This window comes from Elgaria multicarinata, chromosome 10, assembly GCF_023053635.1.
Source record: "Elgaria multicarinata webbii isolate HBS135686 ecotype San Diego chromosome 10, rElgMul1.1.pri, whole genome shotgun sequence".
NCBI classification, from domain to species: domain Eukaryota; kingdom Metazoa; phylum Chordata; class Lepidosauria; order Squamata; family Anguidae; genus Elgaria; species Elgaria multicarinata.
The window spans coordinates 4867795-4891678 of record NC_086180.1 but is presented as its reverse complement, the minus strand read 5'-3'; the positions used below and the strand labels follow the sequence as shown (position 1 = coordinate 4891678).

Genomic DNA, 23884 nt, shown 5'->3' with positions numbered 1-23884 from the left:
ATTATTATATTTATATCTTGCCTTTTGCCCAATGCTGGGCCTATATGAATACAATGACCTTCAAGATGCATCTTTTAATATATGCAAATCCTAGTTACTTCCAGGACTCTAGGTATCTCAGTCGTAGCAGCCTCTCAAGTGAGGAAGGCCATCGAACTCTATGGAGTGAGGTTAGTGGGGTTGTAAACATATATACTGCCGTCAGGTCGAAAGTGCTACACTTAGAATCCCTGTCACACTGGTACAACTGAGCCTGGGATCAGCTCTGACCTTCCAGTAACATAGAGACGCACTTCCAAGTTTTTCTTGGCTACATCATCATCCAGCTCCCATTTCACACAAGCAGAAACATAACCCTTCCTGCCTGGTGGCACAGTGGTGTTTCTTAATATTGCCCCTTTTTCTGGTGAACTGGCAAGCTGAGGCTTCAAAGGCCAGTATCACAAAGGAACAATTTTTAATCCGCGTTGCTTCTCTTATCTGCCTTTCTCTCCAACCCTTTTGTGTTTTATTGGTTTGCTGCTTTTATTATCAATTGATATTTATCTTAACCTATTCTTCTCTATCTAGCTTTACATTTTCCTTCCAGTCTCATCTACGTTCCTTGCCAATTCGCTGTGTCTCAGTTTAAGTGCTATTTCGAACTGCCAGTCTGCGTCTAATAAATCTGCAAGTATTCATTGTTTTTGTTGCAAAACATTGTCATTTCCTTGCTCCTGGAAATCTCCTTTTGATACAGTTAGTCTTACAGCTGTTTCCTTCAACTGTCTTTATCATGTTCCTCACTGTCAATATCCAACTGTGTCACTCTACAGGATCTCTTCTAGATCCTCCCAGAGTGCAGGATACGGAATAACGGGCTCAAGTTAAAGGAAGCCAGAGTCCAGCTGGACATCAGAAAAAACTTCCTGTTAGAGCAGTACGACAATGGAATCAATTACCTAGGGAGGTTGTGGGCTCTCCCACACTAGAGGCATTCAAGAGGCAGCTGGACAACCACCTGTCAGGGATGCTTTAGGGTGGATTCCTGCATTGAGCAGGGGGTTGGACTCAATGGCCTTGTAGGCCCCTTCCAACTCTGCTATTCTATGATTCTATGATACAGTAGTTGGCCCTATGGATCCTCTTCCTGATTACAGGAAGACTTTCCATGATCGTGATGGATGTCTCCAAGAAATCCAGCATGAGCATGGAATTTCTCTGTATAATTGGTTGGATTCATAGGGAAATCCATGACAGACATTCTAGCCAGACAGGGTAAATCATCAGATAAAAGCAGCCTCCCACGTGGCTAAGGTAACAGGCAAAGCAGTCCTTCACACTAGTAAATAAGGCAGGGGAAATGGCAAAGGACATACATACAGGAACACAAGGCTAAGGTGACTCAGGCAAAATTTCAATTCTTGATATACCAAATGACAAATTCACTTACCAACTCATTAGCAGTGGAGGCTTCCAGCAAAACTCCTCCTCATGGGAAAGAACTAGCTCTTCTCAAGGAAGGTTTTAGGGAAGAGAAAAGGGATAGGGGCCTTTCTTTTCCTTCCTGCAAAGGCATGCCTTGCTGTTGCTGCCTTCTTCAAAAGGGGCCAGGGAGGACAGAGAATCCAAGCCTTCTTTCAAGGAAGGTTGGGGAGATTTTTCTTCCCACTGAGCTTTTATGGAAGGTGCCAATAGCAGAAGAGCACTACTGATACTTTCTGCAAGAGTGCCAGGGCATGTCTACACCATGCCTTATCCCGGAGATCATCCCGAGATCATCCCTGTGTGTCCACATGATGTACAGGGGGTCCCGGAGGCATGGAGGGATGATCCCTCCATTTCCCCGGGATAACTGGGACGGCTTTAATCCCTACTTTTCCTGCGGTCTCAGGATCGTCCCGATACCGTGAGAGGTGTGGGCAGCCATCCCGGTTTCGTCCCAGCTCCTCGCAAGTAAATGTGAAGAGCAGGGAACCAGGCATGAAGCTCTTCAGGTGCTCCATGCCCGGGGGAGGGGGGGAGCAGGTGTTTTGTTTGAAAAAAACTAACCTTATCATTGGAGCGCGCATGCACTCATCTTCAATAAAAAAACCCGGAGGGTGCGATGTCCTCCTTCCTCCCTAGACATCGCACGCCATGTGTGGTCTAAGAGGAGGATCTCGCGATCAGCATATCGCGAGAACCTCCCCCTTCCCTCGCATAGTGTAGACATGCCTCTAATCATAGGGAGAAACTGGATGGTTTCTTTCACAGATGCTGGGTTTAGAAGGAAATGCCAGCAGCATTTTCACAGACGAAGAAGGAAATAGGGTCTCCCTCTCTTCTTGAAAATCCCAACATGCAGGAGAGAAAGTGCTTGGTTTCCCCCACCTCCTGTAAACAATTTTTTTTGCAACAACAACAACAAAAAGAAAGAAAGAAAAGAAAAAAAAGTAGCACCATTCTGCTGCTGCCACCTCCAGTGAAAGCCCAATGGGAGATATGCCAACCCTCCTTGAAAAGCAGCGTGGCTTCCTTCCCTTTCCATGTGGTTCTGCAGAAAGTGGCAGTAGCAGCAGCAGCAGGGCATTTCTCTCATGTTTTCTGCAAACATCCTGCACAGTGGTATGCACACTTCCCCAAGTCCTTTGCACACCCCACAGGATCTGAAGACTGCAACTAATGGTGCTGACAGGTAATGATTTGGCTAGTAAACCAAGCCAAAATTTGTGGACCCCAGGGACACGATCAGCGTAAATCAAACAGAAATTCATTGCATTAAACAAAGGAGCTAAGAGAGTTCTGGCAAGTAATAGGTTAACCTCACTTCAAAGGAGCAAAATCCATTCCAGTTTGCTGAAAGAGCGTCTCATTGAAGAAAGTTCGGCCTTGTGTTGAGTATGTCGTCTGCAGTGGGAGGTTGGGAGAGAGGCGACTGTCCTGAATTTCTGTCAAGATTACAAATAACAGGGTGATGTGGCAAGACTGAAAAGTCATGGCTTGCTAACCACACTCTTACTAATGCTACTGCCCTGCCAACTGGCATAAGCTTTAAAAACCAAGTATAGTCAAAAGCTGTGTAACACAACAACGCTGTGACTAAAAATGAATCACACTGGGATACACAGGTTGCAGAAACGGCATATGGTGATTTTTATAAAGACCATATCATCATTAAAAAATAAAAGTAAATTTCATAATACAAATTTAGGGGAATGAGTTAAGCCCTTATTTGGACAGATATAGCCTAGCTACAGTTATCCATGCTCTGATAACCTCTTGTTTGGATTACTGCAATGCGTTATATGTGGGGCTGCCTTTGAAAACGGTCCGGAAGCTTCAGCTGGTACAAGACAGGGCAGCCTGTTTACTAACAGGGACTGGCCAGCGAGATCACATTACGCCAGTCCTTTTACAACTTCATTGGCTGCCAGTCCAGGTCCAGGCCCGATTCAAAGTGCTGGTATTGACATTTAAAGCCCTAAACAGTTTGGGGCCAGGTTATTTGAAGGAACGCCTCCTCCCATATGTACCTGCCCGGACCTTCTACATCATCTACAGGGGCCCTTCTCCACGAGCCCCTGCCAAAGGAAGTGAGGCAGGTGGCTACTAGGAGGAGGGCTTTCTCCGCTGTGGCACCCCGGTTGTGGAATGAGCTCCCCAGAGAGGTCCGCCTGGCTCCTACACTGTACTCCTTTGTGCTTTTAACCTGTTGGTTGTTTTATTATGGTTTTAATTTTTGTGAACCGCCCAGAGAGCTTCGGCTATTGGGCAGTATAAAAATGTAATAAATAAATAAATAAAGCTGCTCCTCCTAGAATACAGCCCCAAACGTCTTGAGAAAACATTGACATGATTGCAAGCAAGAACACTCCATATACCTTCTTCTCTTCCAAGAATCTCATTACTTTAGTGGAGAACATATCCCATTCCAAATACCAGATAGCCAGATTGATTTTAACACTTATAACCTACAATTATGCCTTATGACAAGGTTCAAACACACATGCCCATTCTTACCTTGGCAGTTCCTTTTGGCTGTTCTACTATCTGAAGGAGGAAACAAGCTACTTAGAGAAATGCATGTTTCTATTAACTAAGCTGGCAACAGTAATTTAAGTGGTACAAGAGAAAACTTTTAATACCCTTAATGCCAAATAATTAGCTTCCCAAGTAGAATGATCTAATGCATAATGACAGGTCAAATGAGATGCAAATTGAAAATCAAAGAATTCCTTCTTAAAGCGAAAGGCTTTAATGAAAGTATTTCTTAACTGTGTTTCTTTTTTTAAGCAAGCAAGAAAATGTTTCGTTTTCTAGGGACATCATCAAAACATCAGTGCAAAAGGCAAGCCTGAATGAAGGCACTAACCTACCCACCGCCTATACAATAATTTCCTCAGTGACTACATTCTTTAAAATTGCTCAGGTTGTCATACATTAACTTAAAAAGGAAAAAAAACCTACTTTACCTCTGCCTCACTATCATGTTATGGCACAATAAGTGGGGAGCCATTTCTGCCAACACTCACAAAGTTTTAGAAAGATCTATCCCTGGCCCAGAATTCCTTAATCCTCATGTTAAAAGACAGCCAGAAGGGAAACAGGATGTTCCCTACATGTTCTAAATCTGGGAGAAAGAAAATACATACAGCCAAGACCTGCCTCCTTCACAGCACTACAGACAGACAGGGATCACTTTCTTTTTCTGCTTCCCTCACTGCTGGATGGACAGACAAAAAGAAATCTGCAATCCTCATGGCATTTACCCAGCTGGGCTTAAAGGATGTGTCTCCTGCCTTTTCACCAGTGAGGCAGGGAGAGGAAGAAGCAAGGGGAATGGCTTTTGCAAGTCCTTACAAACATCTTCGGTGTTACAAATAGCCATATCCTCCAGAGCCAAGTTATGCTCTAGCCCAGTGTTTCCAGACCTTTGATTGACAAGTCACACTTTTGTCCTGAATTAAAGCTGGAAGAAAGCATCACACCCAAATGTTTACTTACACTCTCTGAAAAGATAAGGATTTCCTACTCTCAAAGGGGGCCATTCCGCCTCCATTTCTGCACAAGTCACTGTTCTAAACACACTTCCTGCTTGGAATGAGACTGTTAGGAACTTTATTGTGTAAGCTGCCTTGAGTGGGCTCTTGCCCTAAAAGGAAAGTCCGCTTCCTTTACCCCAATGTCTTCCCAAATAATTACAAAGAGCTTTGAAAAACTGTAAGCACAGAAGCAGAATTATGCAGACTTGCTTTCTTGTCATAATAATCCTTGCTACAAATGTAGATTCCTTGGCAACGAATTTGATTTTTTCAACTCATAGTAGATAGACTGTAACCCAAAAGCCAGAAATAGCAATGCTGTGAACATGCCACTGTTTCCAAGGCTTAGAGTCGGCTAATATAACCGTGCATTGTGTTTGTAGTTTCCCAGCAACCAGGTTGCAAGTAAGAGAAAGCATCAGAAACAAAAGGTCCATTTTCTGCCTGTCCTATTCTTCTTTCCTGCTGTTTATGGGAACAAATGTCCATTCTGCAGCATTCTCATTTCATCCAGCAAAACACTTCATATACTCTATTACTGTTTGCACTGTCTACAAAATTAGCAATTAAAAATAAGTGGTATAAAGGAAAGGAAAGGAACCTCTTGTGCAAGCACTGAGTCATTACTGACTCTTGGAGGGACACCAGCTTTCGTTGACGTTTTCTTGGCAGGCCTTATAGCGGGATGGTTTGCCGTTGCCTTCCCCGGCCGTTATTACCTTTCCCCCAGCTAACTGTAATAAATAAATAAATAACTGGGTACTCATTTTACCAACCTCAGGAGGATGGAAGGCTGAGTCGACCCGAGCCGGCTGCCTGAAACCAGCTTCCGCTGGGATCGAACTCAGGCTGTGGGGAGAGTTTCAGCTGCAGAAACTGCTGCTTTACCGCTCTGCGCCACACAAGGCTCAAGTGGTATAAAAGCTACTGTTAAATACAAATTTAATTCTGACCGGATGCAGGGTGTTCAACCTGTTCTGGATGGGGCTTCACTCCCTCTGAAGGAGAGTCTTCATAGCTTGGGGGTTCTCCTAGAACCATCTCTGTCACTTGAGACCCAGGTGATCTCAGTGGCACAGAGCACCTTCTACCGACTTTGGTTGGTGGCCCAGCTATGCCCCTTTCTGGATAGGGATAACCTGGCTTCAGTTGTCTATGGTAACCTCCAAATTAGATTACTGCAATGCACTCTACGTGGGGCTGCCTTTGAAGATGGTTAAGAAGCTGCAGCTTATGCAAAATGCAGCGGCCAGATTAATAACCGAAACCAGAACGTTTGATCATATAAGACCGATTCTGGCCCGCTTGCATTGGCTGCCTGTACATTTCCGAGCCTGATTCAAGGTGCTGGTTTTAACCTATAAAGTCTTACACAGCTTGGGACAACAATACCTGACGGAACGCCTCTCCCGACATGAACCTACCCGTATACTACGCTCAACATCTAAGGTCCTCTTCCAAGAGAATCTCAGAAGATGGCAACACGGGAGAGGGCCTTTTCAGTGGTGGCCCCCTAATTATGGAACAATCTCACCAAGGAGGCTCACCTGGCACCAACATTGTTATCTTTTCAGCGCCAGGTCAAGACTTTTCTCTTCTCCCAGGCATTTAACAACATATGCTGTGTTTTTTCTTAATTTTACTCCAAAATAGTTGTTTTAAATGGATATTGTTTTTAAGCTTTTTACGGTTTTAAATTTTGTTTTATTTATTATTAATAATAATATTTATTTATATAGCGCCATCAATTTTCATGGTGCTGTACAGAACAAAATAAAACAAAATACAAAACACCTTGCCATATGGCTTATGTTCTAATCTAAAATCACAGTAACAATCAAACATGGAGGGCAAAGACCAACCAGCATGGGGGACAATAAAACAAATAATAAAAACTAGTATCGTCACACTACAGATTATAAGCTTTTGAGAAAGGAAATGTTTTCAAATAAGATTTAAAAACTGTGATCGACGTTGCGGTTCGCAAATGTGCTGGAAGAGAATTCCACGCATAGGGGTCAGCGAGTGAAAACAGGCAAAGACGAGCGAGAGAAGAAGTAGAAACTCTTGGGCGCGTTATGGTGTTATGAGAGTGAAGGGTGCAAGCAGGACAGTAAGGTGAAATAAGAGACGAGAGATAGGGAGGAACCAGACCATGACAAGCTTTCAAAGTCAAAAGGAGAGGAATGCAAATATGTACAAAGACTTTGGAAGATGGTGTTTTTAGAAATCGAAGAAATAGTGGGAATGAAAATAGAACAAACACCAAAGATTGCATTACTATCACTATTTGAAGATTTAAAATGTGGAAAAGAAACTAAAGAGCTGATATCGAGTTTGCTGGTTGCAGCACGATTGATGGTAGCTAGGAACTGGAAGATTCAAGGGGAATACTTTATTGAAGAATGGTATAAAGAAGTATGGGATATAGCTATTAATGATAAACTGACTTGTAATATTAAGTGGAGAAAAGGCATAACTAAAATAAAAGAGTTTGAAGGAATCTGGAAACAGTTCCTAATATTTGTGTTTACTAAGGGAAGTGGGAAACTGCCAGCAGAAGAAACGATAAGATTTTGGAATCAGGAATAGATCCCGAGGTGGGGGGTGCACTTTTATGTTAAGAACGATTATGTTGTAGTATGATAATTTATAGGTAATATCTATTCAACATATATGTACTCAACGTTTATTCAATGTGTATGTAGCAGTTGTTTGATGTTTCTTTTCTTTTATTATTGTAATGCTGTATGTTTAATTAATGTAGAAAATAAAAATATTAACCAAAAAAAAAAAAGTCAAAAGGAGAAGCTTGCATTGAATTCTGTAGGAGATAGGGAGCCAGTGAAGGGATTTTAGAAGCGGGGTGATGTGATCAAAACGACGAGTCAGAAAAATAACCTTAGCCGCAGAATGATGAATGGAAACCAATGGGGAAAGATGAGAAGAAGGAAGACCAGTCAACAGGAGATTACAATAGTCCAAGCGGGAAATAACCAAGGCATGAATGAGAGTCTTGGCGGAAGAGACCGATAAGAACAGGCGAATTCTAGAGATGTTATACAAGAAGAAACGACAAGACTTAGCTACAGCCTCAATATGGGAAGAAAAAGAAAATGAAGAGTTAAAAATAAAACCAAGACTACAAGCTTTCTCAACAGGATAGAGTATAACATTATTAACAGTGATAGAAAATGGGAGAAGAGGAGAGGGTTTAGGAGGGAAAACTAGCAGTTCTGTTTCTGCCATATTTAGTTTCAGGCAACACCGAAGCATCCAGGCTGAGACATCGGTGAGACAGGCCGAGATATGATCCTGAACATCGGAAGACAAATCAGGAGATGAAAGGTACAGTTGGGTATCATCGGCATACAGAGGGTATTGAAGACCATGAGAATGAATAAGATTACCCAAAGATAATGTAGAAAGAGAAAACAACAACGGGCCAAGCACAGAGCCCTATGGAACCCCGACTGAAAGGGGAAAGGAAGCAGACAAGAGGCCATTAGCCAACACGTTAAATGACCAGCCTGATAAATAAGAGACGAACCAGTCATAGACTGAAACTCATTGTTTTTAATCTTTGTTAACCACCCAGAGAGCTTTGGCTATGGGGAAGTATACAAATGTAATAAGTAAAATAAATAAAATAAAATAAATTCCACTTGGTTGTTCAAAGATACAAATGCAACAGAGAATCTTATGGCACCTCAAAAGCCTAATGAAGTTATTGAGACACAAACATTTCAGGCAGCGACTAACTGGGAAAGAGCTCTTGGAGGTTGGAAAGCTCAATGAAAATGTCAGCCTAGTATCCAGCAATTCCAAAAATGGTAAATTCCAAGCTATTGATGATTAGAAAAGGAATCCCAGTCAGTGTAAGAAACAGGTGATGGAATATATGCCCCATTGGTCTCCAACACAGATCTTATATTCTTATGAATAGAGCTTGACAGTGGGGCTGTTCACATGACAAGACAGCCCATCATGAGTTATTTAACAGACTATGAGGCTTTTGCGTTTTCAGGGCATGTGCAGCCAGCATTTTGAATATGCAAGTGTCATGCAAATCCAGTGATCATGGCTTATGCAAGGCTTAAACAACCCTCGCATAACCCATGGTCTGTTTTAGGATTATGCAAGGGTTGTTTAACCCACATTCACCAGGTCTGCACAACACAAGACAACCCCTGCGTGGCGGTTGTGTATGTAATCTGGTGCCCACCAGTACCGCAACTGAACGTAAGTTAAATAACCCACAGTGAGTCGCAGTGTGTCATCAGAACCCAGACCTTTCTCTGCTGTATTTAATTAAAGATGAAACAAATTTAGCAAACTAAAAGTATCCTTCCTCAACACTGCAAGCCTTAGTGCCCCCACTAATCATTTCTTATTTCAAATTATGCCACCTACACCAGTTTGAAAGGAGTTGAGAGAAAACAGTAGAAAAACCCGACAACAATAATTTGGCCCAGAGTCATAGAGATACCAGGTAAAGAAACCCTTTCTTCCACAGTCAATCTCCAAAACAAATGCTACTTAGGATAGGAAGCTGTCTTATACTGAGTCAGACCATTGGTCCATCTATCCCAGTATTGTCGACACTGACTGGCAGTGGCTCCCCAGGGTTTAGGGAAGGACTGTTCCCTCTACCTGGAAATGCTGGGGATCAAACCCAGAACCTTCTGCATAAAGGTGCTCTATCATTGAGCTACAGCCTCTCCTTGAAACCCCACAATAGCGTTTCAGCACCAGGCACTTTGCAACAAAGTCAGTAAATTAAATGAGAGGAAGGCAGCCTCTTTGGCACCTCAGCCAGTACTAAGAATCTCAGGAGTTGGATTGCAACTTCTAATTTCATATTCAACAGATGTTAAAACTCATGCAAACCAGGGGCATGTCTGCACAAGACTTTTATCCCGGGTCGTCTTCCTGACGCACATGGGATCCCGGGGACAACCAAGGATGACATCTACATTTTTGCGGGATAACTAGTAGCCCAGTTATCCCGATTTTACCCGCAGCACAGAGCCATGCAGCGTAGGTCCATGCCCATCAGGGGAGGGGTTGGCAGCAATTCCGCCACCCCTGGGATGGCAGGGAGGGGGTCTGAGGGCTGTTTCAGGGGGAAAGTTATTTTCTCCTTACATTTTCGTTGGAGCGGGGCCTCACTCTTGTGCAACTGGCCCCACTGCTTCCCAAAGAAAAAAATGGCAGCCGTGACATCCCTGCTTCCTCCCCAGACGTTACACCACGCGTGTGAATCCAGGGGGAAGATCTCACTCTCAGCATATTGCAAGATCATCCCCTCTCCTTCCCTCTACACCCTTTGGTGTAGACATGCCCTTCGTGGACGATAGGATGTATCTGGAAGACCGAACACATTTCTTCTCTTAAAAGACTACAAGCAAACCTTTGTAGGGTGCTCCCGATAAAATTCTCCTTCAGGGAAATTTTTTTAAAAGATGTGGTAAGAACTCATACTACCGTATTTCTTCGATTGTAAGACGCCATCGATTCTAAGACGCACACTAATTTCAGTACCACCAACAGGGGAAAAAAAGCTTTGATTCTAAGAAAAAATAAATTTCTTAGAATATCTTTTATGAGTAGAATTTCTTAGAAATTTCTTAGAAATATCTTAGAAAGAGCTGGGTTTTGGTGCCACTGGGCTGGGAGGGGCTTAGGGGTAAGCAAAAAACCAGGCGCTTACCCTCCCAGCTCCTCTTTGCTCACATGGCTCGCGGCTGCTGCAGGAACTTCCTCTTTTGGAGGCCTGCCTGCACGAGGAGGAGAGACACGACTGGAGCTGGAGCTGCCGCGTGAGAGCAGCTTCGGTGGAGCAGCACTTCTTTAGCCTCCGGGCACAGGTTTTTCCGCGGGCGTGAGGAGTTCCAGGCGGGACGCACGCTTCCCAGCGTGGCGGCTGGGGGGAGACCCAGTGCTTGAGGGGGTGAGCCTCCTGACTCTTGGAGCCGCGTGTCTTCCAGGCACGGCTGACGAGGGCCGGAGCTGCACGGGGCGTGCTGTAGGCCCCAATCAGCCTGCAAAGCAATCTTAAAAAGCCCGGCTTGCTCAGCTTTCTAAAAGCAATAAAGCTAGACAGAATGGATGTTTCAGACCCTTTTTTAATACGATAGAGTCTTTTTGCATCTACCATATTGCTTCGATTCTAAGACGCCATCGATTCTAAGACGCACTCCATTTTTAGAGCTGTTTATTTAGGGGAAAAAGTGTGTCTTAGAATCGAAGAAATACGGTAATAGTGTGGGAGGGGGAAAGCATAAGTGGCAGCCTCAGCCGATACTGTCAGTTGCAATTGTTTCTCAAATTTTGTCCCATATAGAGCAGCTATTGGAAGCAAGTGTGAAGTACAATAATGAAATTTTGTTCACATTTGTACAAAAAAATTACATCATCGAATTCTATCAGCACCTGCAGTACTGGCTACTGAAAGACTCAAACCACAATATTACAAGTCAATCTTTCAAAAGTCATGAAGAATGAATACATGCTTCTTTTTCATGCATTCCATTGTCTGTCAATCTTGAAAACAGATCATTTTCTCAGGCTGATTTTAAGAGTCAGGTAGGCTAGAGCAGTGGGCTTGAGACATTTTTTCAAAGGGGACTAACATGTCACTTCCAACCTCTGATCTTGGAGTGAAGTCACCTGAGGCCCTTGTACTAAGCTGTTCACCATTACCATCACTGGCAAGTCTGACAACCTGCCCAAAAGGCAATCCAGAATTTCAGCAGGATTGTATCAGAGTTCTTCTTTGGGTGAGGGTGGGAAGAAGCAAGCATTCAGTCTACAGATCTGCCACCCAAAATTAGACATAAGCCTTTAGATTGTGAGCCTACGGGCAGGACTTGTCTCTTTCAATCCATCCAATATTAGGTATGTCAGAAATAATAATTAAATAAACCAACTAATAATTACCAAAAAAAAATAGTAAGATTATTACAAGTTACACTGGAAGACCTAATTTTATATTGGCTGAAAACAAAGCTTCACTTTTCTCCGGGAAAGAGCAAAGACATCCTCACCCCAACCTTTGCTGCTTGTGATAATTTAGACACACATTTGAATTCTGGGGGTGGGGATGGGGACATTTTAAATCAAAGCAGCAAGCGATACCAGTGCCATCATCTTCAAATGCCAGGTACAAAAAAGAGCAATTCCTTCCTCTGTCGATTCTGAAGGTCGTCTTCCTCCTCCCTACTAAATTTACTGAGCAAGCAAACCTTGCAGATCCTGCATCATCATACAGCCTGCTGTTGAGAAGTCTGAAAGCCAGAACGAGACTGCTGTGCACTGAACATTTAGAGATGAAGGCAAAAAAAGAAGCAAACACCTCTTTTCTGACAATTCACTTTGACAATTCTGACACTATTATTAAGAAAGACGTTTTCAGAAAGACTGTAAAAGGTGCTTTGCAATCACTCACAGTGAATACTTTTAGGAAAGAGCAAATAATAATAATAATTCTAGTATTATAGAAAATGCTTTTATATAAATTAAAGCAAGGAGCTTCAGTAACCCTATTGACACAAGGAACAGATAGCAATATCATCTAATATTTTCTGTAGAGTGAGATATTCTGATGTCTGAATGGACAGGGCAGAAGTGAATTCTCTGAAATGAAGTACAATAATGAAATGCTGTTCACATTTTATTATTATTATTATTTATTTATATAGCACCATCAATGTACATGGTGCTGTACAGAGTAAAACAGTAAATAGCAAGACTCTGCCGCATAGGCTTACATTCTAATAAAGTCATAGTAAAGCAATAAGGAGGGGGAGAGAATGCAAACAGGCACTGGGTAGGGTAAACAGGCACAGGGTAGGGAAAAAATAACAGTATAACTAACAGTCTAAAGTCCGAGTAACATCAAGTTTTAAAAGCTTTAGGGAAAAGAAAAGTTTTTAGTTGAGCTTTAAAAGCTGAGATTGAACTTGTAGATCTCAGATGTTCTGGGAGAGCATTCCAGGCGTAAGGGGCAGCAGAAGAGAATGGACGAAGCCGAGCAAGGGAAGTAGAGACCCTTGGGCAGGTGAGAAACATGGCACCAGAGGAGCGAAGAGCACAAGTGGGGCAATAGTGTGAGATGAGAGAGGAGAGATAGGAAGGAGCTAGACCGTGAAAAGCTTTGAAGGTCAACAAGAGAAGTTTATATTGGATTCTGAAGTGAATTGGAAGCCAATGGAGAGATTTCAGAAGTGGAGTAACATGGTCAGAGCGGCGAGCCAAGAAGATGATCTTTGCGGCAGCGTGGTGGACAGAAACCAACGGACTGATGTGAGAAGAAGGAAGGCCAGAGAGAAGAAGGTTCCAGTAGTCCAACCGAGAAATAACCAGTGCATGAACAAGCATCTTGGCAGAAGAGACAGACAGAAATGGTCTGTCTCTTCTGTACATTTGTACAAAAGAATTACAGTGCCCATTACATTATGGAATTTCATCAGCATTTGCAGTGGTGGATATTAAAAGACCCAAACCACATGGCCTCAGTGGCACGGGGTGCCTTCTACCAACTTCAGTTGGTGGCCCAGCTACACCCCTATCTGGACAGGCATAACCTCCTGGCTTTAGTTGTCTATGTTCCGGTAACCTCCAAGTTAGATTACTGCAATGTGCTCTACATAGCACTGCCTTTGAGGCAGAAGATGCAATTCAAGCAAAATGCAGCAGCAGGATTGGTAACGAGGACCAGAAGATCCAAACATATAAGATCAACTCTGCCCCGTTTACACTGGCTGCCTATATGTTTCCAAGCTCAATTCAAGGAGATGGTTTTAATCTATAAAGCCATACATCGCTCAGGACCACAACACCTGACGGAGCACCTCTCCCAGCTTAAATATACCCTACACTACACTCAACATCTAAGGTCCTCCTCGAGGTGCCTACACCAAGGGAGGCTCAGAAGACAGCAACAAGAGAGAGGGCCTTCCCGCAGTGACCTCCTAACTAAAGAATGATCTCCCCAATGAGGCCCACCTGATGCCAACATAGTTACCTTTTCAACACCAGGTCAAGACTTTTCTCTTTTCCCAGGCATTTGGCAGCACATGATGTGTTTCAATTGATTCTGGATTTGTTTACTGTGTGGCTGATTGCTCAAGCTGTTTTCAGATATATGTTTTCTCAGCGTATACTGTCCATTTGTGGGAGTTTTGTTTTTAAATTTGGCAAACTGGTTTTTTAATGATTTTAAGCTTTTTAAACTGCCCAGAGTGCTCCAGCTATGGAGCAGTATAGAAATGAAATAAATATTAATAAAATAATACAAGTCAATCTTTCAAAAGTCACATGGGGAGTGGCATATAGAGCAAAAGAGAATGGAAGTGTACAGTCCCACTCACTCACCAGAGAATAATGTTGCTGAATACCCAGATTCCTCATCATTCCAGTCACACGATTTGGCATTTGTCTACTCCTTTCGGGTGAGCAGCACTATCCATGACTTGTACCACTGGCCTTTCCTCATGACCTCCACCACCAGCGTCCCCCACCCAACACCTGCTCCTATGCTTTCACGCCTACTTCTTTTTCTCCATTACAACAGCCTGGCTGCAACATTTAGCGCTATACATTCTTCCACTTTCTTTCTCAAAGCTCTAATTGGCCAGTATTTTAAAGGCTGGAGCGAGAGAAAGGAAAAGAGCCTTTATGCAGCTGCTGTAGCAAGCCAGAATGAATATTGAGAAGGTTCACACCCCAGCAAGATATCAAGACTGAGGAACAATAAGACCCTGGAATCTGAGAAAAACAACATCCTTACCAATCGACTTACCCTCCCCTGCTGTTCCACTGCAGATCACATTCACAGGCTTTGTCAGATCAAATTGCAAATACATTTAAGGAAAAAGTCATTAAGAAGAATTCTATAGCGCTGTGGAAACTGATGCTTCATTCAACAGTAAATAGCTTCCCTTGCTGGGTAGCAGTATTGAACGAGAGACACGCTGTTTGAAAAGCATGCTAAAGTAGGTGTGGGAGGGAATACTGCCACCTTTTTACACTGGATGGCTCAAGAGGCTAGATAATGCAAAACAATATATCCTGCTCCGTCCAACACATCTTCACGTGATTCCCAGTTGCATGCACTTTCCCTCCACACTAGTTTAGATATTACCCAACTAAAATTAACAAGCCCACATACATTGCCCTAAGCTATTTTGAGAAACGGTGAGATATTAACAAAATAAACTACTCGGGTGCACATAGTCATTTTGCTGCACATGTTCGGTTGCCAGCACTGCTAATCGCCGGAGCAGACAGAGGATGATCAGGTTTGTTACTACTAGAGTGAAGAACTAACAATTACAGTTCCACAAGCGCAGCAAGGAAATTGTGCCCCATGTTCCAACTGAAATGCTTAACTGGCTATTATCAAATTCCAACTCTGTGAGCAATATTCATTGAACCACCCAGTACCTCAGCAGTCACAATTGGAAATTCAAGCCTGCCAATGACTAAATGTTAACGCTAAACAGAGCAGAAGCTGCCACCAGAAGTCAGAATATGAAGCAGCAGGGAGAGATCAGAGTGTAGGAGGTATATCACTTGCAATGTCTTCCCCCACCCCCCAAATGCAATTTTTAAAATGTCTGACTGCTACAAAGAAAGTGTACTATATGATCCAAATATAACTCCCTTAGTCATATTATAATTTTTTTTTCATATGTTGTTTTTAGCAGTTTTCGTTCTTGGTGTTTGTTACATCTATTTTAATTCTCCTATGACCTACACTTACCTTTGGGATGGTGCATAATACAGCCAGTATCCAAAGTAGCACAAGTAAGCTTTCCCTTTTTCCTCTGGGCTTTTCAGCTCCCCTCTTCTAGCAGCAGCCTGAGCACCCAACCAAACGCCTGAAGGTCCAGAGCAATCCAATCTAGCATCCCTTAAAGTAGGGCTCCACAATTCAAAGTTTGAATCATGGAGGCCATTTTCTGGCAGAACTGCCATTTTATGATGGATCCACCATTCCCTCTCACAGGAAATGGCGATCTTGCGGGGAAGCCAGTGATCTCGCAGGAAAGCCAGTGATCACGTCAGGAGCTAGGGAAAAGAATGTGATCACGCCAAGGAGGACAGCAATGGCGGTGGCAAGGATATGAACTGGGCCCTGGTAAGTCCAGCCCTCCCAGGCACTGCATGCTGGAAGTTGTAGGCTGTACAGGGGCCTAGGGCTGTGAGAGGAAATGGCAGATCCACCAGAAAATGGCCTCTGTGATTTTAACTTCGAATCTGGGGCCCGAACCTTGCACAGCCCCACCTTAAAACATGAGTGGCTGTTTCCGGAAGGAAATAAAGATCAGCCACTCTTGCACATGCAGATGCATTTCACATATGCACACAGGACTCTGTAAATCCCATCCCAACTGCAGGACATTCTCAAAGTGCTTGTCTGCCCTTCATGGAGAGGCAAAGAGGAAGCTGAGAGAAACTGAAGAGTTTGCCAGGATCTTGTAGACCAGTGGTTCCACAAACTCATGCCCAGCACCTCCCTACCCTACCCTATAAAAATCATTATTCAGAATAGTGGTTTTCAACGATCCACTAAGGAAGATGATAACAATGAAATTCAAAACAGTAGCAATTAATTGGATATTTCTTCAAAATCCAATTACATTTTTTTAGTTTATTCAATTAAACATAATTGATTAACTTGATCCAGTGATACCATCTTGTCAAAACCTGATAGCCATTTAGCAAGAATATTAGATATCACATTTAGTAACTAGGGTAGAGTACCTCGCTATTCTGTAAATGCTTAATGTGATGGATGGGCTTGATGAAGTGATACCAGTTTCCCAATGTCTGGTTTAAAGTCACTTAACATGAGTCTTAAATCACGTTTAGTAATCTGGAGTCAATTTCTTTGCTTGGAGAGAAGTAGGCAGACCCCACTACAACCACATTCCACCAAATATGACATTGGAAATACAACCAGGAGCTTCTGAACCACTCTCTATAGTGCAGGATAGCGATCAGAAATTTCCTTCTGTAACCAAAACCCCTGGTACGGAAAAGACCACCTCGAGCGTCCCCCTGCCGCCCCTTTGCCTCTTAACGCCCCCCTATGCAATCCCACCGCCCCTAAGGGGGCAGTACCGCCCACTTTGGGAACCACTGTTGTAGACTGTCTCTCATTTGTGCACTCCAGGAGTTACTTGTACATGGATGGGATTGAAGTGCAAGAAAATTGTAAAACTGTACATGGAAGTCATGGAAGAATTCCAATATCTTGCACATGGAGAAAATAAGTAAGACCAGAACTTTTAAAAGTATGTGCACATGCATGTAAATACAGGGAGACACAGTAAGAAAACCTAACACTTTACATTCATTCCAGTTAAATTGAGAGAGCTTTTTTGGGCTTGGGAAACCCGAAAAAAATTAACACTCTGCAATTATTGAACTTCTAGAGAGGTAGCCATGTCCTTCTGTTGCTGTAAAAACAAATAAGGCTTGAAGTCTTCCTTGTTTACAGGCAGCCTCCTAACCTAAAACAGCTACTCACCAGCTACAGGCCACATAATAAACACAAATCCAGCGACGACCAGATCTTGCAACAAGCCCAGACGACAATTCTGTCCCAATATCCTCCCTGCCAATACTATTACAGGATCTAATAGTATCAGTCACGACATCAAGGGTTCATTTACTTGCTCCATCTGCCAATGTGGTGTATATATATATACTATCACCTGCCAGCAATGCCATTCTGCTTTGTACGTGGAACACAAAAGAATAAATGGATACAAATTGGACAACAGAAAGGACACTTAGAAACCAGTAGGAAAACATTTCACTCTCCTTGGACACTGTTGCTACCAACTTGAAAGTTGCCATTTTGCAATAGAGGGAGACTCCAGAGTGAAATAGATAAATTCAAACTAATAATGACATTTGATTCCACTTATTTGGGTCTGAATACAGACAAGTGTTTCCTGTCCAGGTCTTAATCTCAATCATGATAAAAATGACTTTGTTATCACAGATTACTACCGTATTTCTTCGATTCTAAGACGCCATAGATTGTAAGACGCACACTAATTTCAGTACCACCAACAGAAAAAAAGCTTTGATTCTAAGAAATAATAAACGCACCTGCGATTCTAAGACGCACCCTGTTTTTAGAGATGTTTATATGGGGGGGAAGTGTTTCTTAGAATCGAAGAAATACGGTACTTTTGTGATTACTCATTGTGTTTCTTTTGTATACAGATAAGCTCTAATTAAATCCTCACAGACTGCATTTCAGTGTAATTTAACCCCATCTTTTACCATGTTTTTCACTGCACTCAATTTGGCAACTGTCAAAGTAGCCAACTAACTCTGGAAAAAGTCAGAAGGAAAGAACACAGGCAAGGCTGTTCTGACTCCACATTAAGTAATCCTTCAGAACGTAACAGCACTGACCACTGGATTATTTGGCAAGCACTACCTACATGATTTTTGCACAGTCACCAATTTGCCAATGTCACATATACACATGTGTTTATATTGTAACAAGACAGGCTGATTTAAAAGTTCAGCTGCTACTGTCTTTAAAAATTATTTAGAAACTGCAGGTACTTCCAATGCAGCTTTCAAACAACTGATCAGAGCAAAACTGTTGGCACATTACACCAATTTTACATGAACTATATAAATTACCAATTCATTTCCAGAGCCAATTTAAACTGCTGGTTTTAACCTTTAAAGCACTTAATGGTCTATTTCACAAAGCTTTTTATGAGCGGTTTTCTGCTGGTTCTTGTATACATTATTACGCCAATGTGCTTTTTATTTGTTTTATGGATGCTTAACTTGGAAAATTGAATTGTCTGATTTTGAAGTCTGTATGTAATGGTCAATAATAATTTTGCATTCCAAAAGCTAATAGCTTTTAGATAAATAGGTGAATTTTAGAAACTGCAGTTCCTGCAATTCTAAAAGCGGCATAGGAGTTATATTTCCTTAAATTCTCCTTTCTACGCATAAGGAAAATCACAAGTAAATTCCCATAGTAGTTTTTCAAGTTCACCCAGTTTGTTTCCCATACTTTGTATACAGACATTGGAAGCCACGGTGGTTGCAAGCTTCCAGTGCTGTAATTACCTGCACATTACCAGGCAGCACCTTCGCCGGTTTGGTTCCTCCTTTGCCAAACATGTTATTGTCCCAAATACTTGGTTCAGTACTAGGATCTGGGCTTTCACTTTCCTCCCCACATAATTTAATTTAAAGCTTTCTTAATCAGACTTGTGAGGCTGCTGTCAAACACCTTCTTCCCAGGCCTTGGGAGATGCACCCCACCTCCTGTGAGCATTGCCTGTATTTCCATTCCGCCCCCCTTTCTCCTTTATTTTCAAAAGGTCCAGAAGCTGTACTTCGATAAGGACAAGTACTGTGCCTATTAAATGCATCCACAAAGACTGTACAAAACCACAAAAGCTTGGAACATGTCTGGAGCAGAAGACAGGCCACCATAGTGTACACGTGCCTACAACTGATGCTACCATCTCTCACCATATTCCATAACAGCAAAAGTGCTTTCTGCTTAAATGCAGATACATGTCAGTTCATTTCATTACATCTCTAGCCTATCCAATAGCCAAAGCTCTCTGGGTAGTCTGATTTATTTATTTATTTATTTATTTATTACATTTTTATACCGCCCAATAGTCGAAGCTCTCTGAGCAGTTCACAAAGTTTACAAAGATTAAAAACTTTAAAAATACAATACAATAAACAGACATAAATTTTAGCCAAGAAACCACCATAATATACACTCTTGCACAAAGAGAGTAATCCTCCCTAACTGTAAACTCTTTATTAACAGAAAGTAATTATTATTATTACATTTATATACCACCCCATAGCTGAAGCTCTCTGGGCAGTTTACAAAAGTTTAAAACAATGAACATTAAAAACAAATATACAAAATTTGAAACTATAAAAAGCATAAAATACAAACAAAAAGACAATATCAGTTTAAAACAACTAAAAGCCATGATCTTAGGATAACCAAATATCTTTCATTTAGCATACCAACAACAGATATAACTTAGATTTGAATGTTGTTTTAGAAAAGATAGCATTCAATGAATATTGAGCTTACCTACCTAGACAAAAACTACATTTAGATCTAAAAGCAAAACATAATTTAGATAACATAATTTACTACACTAATTGTTTCAATCACATAGTGTTTGAATTACTATTTTATCTTTGATTTTACTTTCATCTTTCAGCACCTCTTGAAAACATCTATATTCCAAGAAGCCTTTCTTTAACATGCAGCCTTGGATTACTGTTATTGCTTCTTTTAAATTTTGTTTTAACTGTTTTATTCTGTTTTTATTTTCATTTTACCTTGGACACCGCTCCGAAATTTTTCAATGGGGAGCGGTATATAAATATTCTAAATAATAATAATAATAATAATAATAATAATAATAATAATAATAATAATAATAAAAAAGATGGCCACAACAACTTCAAAAACTGATTGTGTTTCATGGTCCAAAAATCCCAAAAATTGAGATTGTCAGTATCAGCACTTTGAAACTCCTCTGAAGAGTGGCCTTTGCCAATAAATATAAATGGATTAAAGTTCATAAAACTGCTTATGGAATATTCAAAATTCTAAACATGATTAGAACGTACAGAACATACCCAGTAGTGGAGTGTGTGTCATGTTTGGTGCTTCCAGTCTTCTAGAGTTCTCTGTGGGAGTAAACGGCCCTTCCTCCATACTTGGAAACTCTGTCAAATCACAGGCTCCATGACTCTGGCCAAGTCTCCACCCAACAGCCACTATCAGATTGCTGGCATCCGTTTCTGCAGAAGGTTGGTACCATGCCTCCGTCTCCTGAACGTAGAAGGATGGGAAAAACTAAGAAAAACACTCACAATACTGAATTCTTCAAGACAAGATTTACGGAATCTGCAGTTCTCTTGCACAACACCATGCTTTTAGAATTAAGTGCCTATATACGTATTTAAGATACCTGAAACACAGCTCTCACATTCCCCTTACCCCAGTAGACCCCAAGCACTATTACAAGGCTCCTGTTACAGCCGGGGAAACAACCCTGACTGTGCTGGACTTCATTGGCATTTTTTTTTTGCTTAAATAGATACTGAAGCTGATAACACTTGTTTTTAATTGGTTCAACACTCTCCTACTAGGTCCTGGGCAGCACCACTTAGGAGTAAATCCAGGGTTGCTTCCCCTCTGATCAGTTCCATGACCAATTGTTCTGGGGTACAGCTCTTTAGGGCATCAAGAAATTTAACCTCTTTGTCATGACTCGAACATACATTTGTCCAGTCAATGTGGGGTTAATTGAAGTCACTCATTATTACAACACTCGTCAGGAGGCCTCCCTGATTTTGCCTTCCATGTCAAGATCATGCTGAGCATTCTGATCCAGGGGACGATAGCACGGTCGTAATACTAAATTACTTTTAGAGCCCAGTATTGTCACCCACAGCACTTCTGTGGAAGAGTCTACTCCTCTAAGGTTTGCTAGTCTGCTTTACTCCAATATCGGATCCCAAATTGTTTTAACAATAGCAGCACCAAGAAAATGACTCCCCTCCGCCCTCAAATTAAACTGCAGATGTGAAGAAAGTTTGAGGTAACCAGGAGCGGATTTCCATGTGGAAAGACTCCCAGCTAAGCTCAGTTCTGGTACTCAAAACAAATCCCTGGGTTCAGAATTCTTTCATTCCAAGTGCACATCTTTTGCACCAAGCTGTCATTGTCGGATCTTGGAGTTCTATTAAAAAAAAGCAAAGCAGTTCTCTCCCACCTGAAATCTGCCCACCTCTACTCTAGGGTACTTCTCCTACCTCATGGCTTCAAGCACAGAGAGCCACATTGAATACAGACCCACATGTTTCTTGTTGTAAACTCCACCCTTAGAATATTCAGAATCCTTAGAATATTCAGAATCCAGAATGTCCGGCCTCCACAGCCATCTATTAGATGAGTGCGATCCAGAAATCCCATGAGTGTCCACAATCACTGGACAGAAATCCCACAAGCACATCCCAATCTCCTGCTAGAGAGGGGATGGGGTGGAAGAGACCATTTTCATCCATTCCTCCTTTCCCGAAAGAACTGCTTCAGAGGGTTGAAGGACTTCCAGAACAATTTGGAAGCGGCACAGGGAGCTACAGGGCAAAAGGGGAATCTGGACAAATTGTGTTCCTGCCTACCACCAGTAGGAGATTCTGTTGGATCTCATTCCTTCTGTAAATGGAAGGATTCCTTCCTTTTACAGAAGGACCCAACCCATTTAACATAGCTCCTAAAAGCAGGAGAGGAGTTGCCTATATTCTTAATATCAGAGGTACTTCACTGCCCTTCCCTCAGATTAACACCCAGCTCCCCTCTATAACAGTCATAATCAGAGCACACAAGTGCTTATTCAAATAAAAATGAAGAGACTTGTCTTAGAGTCCGAGCACATCAGTTACATTTGAAATACTGTTTATCCAGTCTCTTCAATGTTCCTATGTGAATAGTCCAATGAGACGCAAAAAAAGGTACGTTGACAACATTGCAAAGTTACCTGATTAATGGTAGATCTACGTCTGATCACTTCTCCCAAGGAGATACCACTGACATTTGAAATCTGGGTCCCACTGCTGCTTTGGCTTAATAGTTCTTCCTTCAATCCACGGCGTGGTGGTGTTGTTGCAATAGGCTGAAACAAACAGATATTTTAAAAAAGTAATACTCATCAAGATTGGAAAATTTGTATTTTATAATATTTGAGACTGCAAGAGTCATTTAAGTTTTATAATTATATTGATGTTCAAGAATTAATATCACTTGTTGAAGATAGCGAGGCAAGAGCTGAATGGTACCCCAGGAAAAAAGGTTAAGCTGCAACACTCCAGTAAGGACCACCAAAGTATCCATAATTATCCAAAACTCAAGCAAAGGTTATAGAGTCCAAAGGATTACAACAATTGTGAAAGTCACCAACTGGGGAGAAACACTAACTGAATGTTTAACAAACCATTCAGATAACTGTACTGTTATGAATTCCAACAAAATAAAAAGCAAAGCAGAACACTTGCAATAGTTTTTCCTCTTACATGTAATGAAATTTCAAAACAGAAAGTCTATGTCAGAAAGGTTTGTATAAATACAATGATACAAAAAACAAAGGCTGCCAAATTGACTATAACAAATAATATATATACAGCTCTTATTAGTGCAATATTTTTATTAGACTAAAAAGATGTGCAAGCTTTCAAGATCTCCAGAACTCTTCATCAGGCAAGATGTTACAAAAAGCAGGCAGAGGGGAGATTGGGGGGGGGACTATGATGGTGGAGTCATAGTATCTACATGATTAGCATCCTAAAATGAAGCAGGGGAGGAGACGTCTGAAACATTAAAGTAAGTTCTAACAGGTCATGTGATGGTAACTGGTTGGACCTTGAGCTGCTGCAGGGAGCAAGAAAGGGGGAAATGTTTAATCCCCCATTTTAGAAATTATGAAATCTAGTCACGATTTCTGTATCCTTTTGGTTGGCCTAGTAAAGGTATTACATGAATATGGTCTTTGGTATTTTAAAAGTTAGATTTTTTAAAAAAATTACAACCTGGATTATAATCTACATCTAGTGCACTGGACAAGGGCCCCAACTTCCTCTTGCACATCCTAATTCCACTTGTTAAAGGAAAAGGACTGGGTAGGATTTATATATTACCCTTAAGAAAATCTGAAGCAATGTGTGATGAAGCATGAACAATAAAGGCAATCAGCATAGCATAAAATCCAATATGTATATATTGATTTTCAATATCTTAAGCAGGGGTAATTATGTGGCTGTTCTGAATAGTATTC

The 23884-nt window shown here is 41.7% G+C and overlaps 1 protein-coding gene across 1 annotated transcript in view; it reads right to left on the bottom strand.

Annotated features, from left to right (window-relative positions):
- The window catches only part of ALMS1 (ALMS1 centrosome and basal body associated protein), a 108740-nt gene extending 87848 nt beyond the window's left edge, over positions 1 to 20892 (bottom strand). The window contains exons 1-2 of the mRNA XM_063135695.1: positions 20688 to 20892; positions 2789 to 2909 (exon numbers count right to left, since the gene is read on the bottom strand). Coding sequence (XP_062991765.1) covers positions 2789 to 2909; positions 20688 to 20766 — 200 coding nt within the window. The 5' untranslated portion in view covers positions 20767 to 20892. The remainder of the gene's footprint in view (positions 1 to 2788; positions 2910 to 20687) is intronic.
- Between the last annotated feature and the right edge of the window lie 2992 nt (positions 20893 to 23884).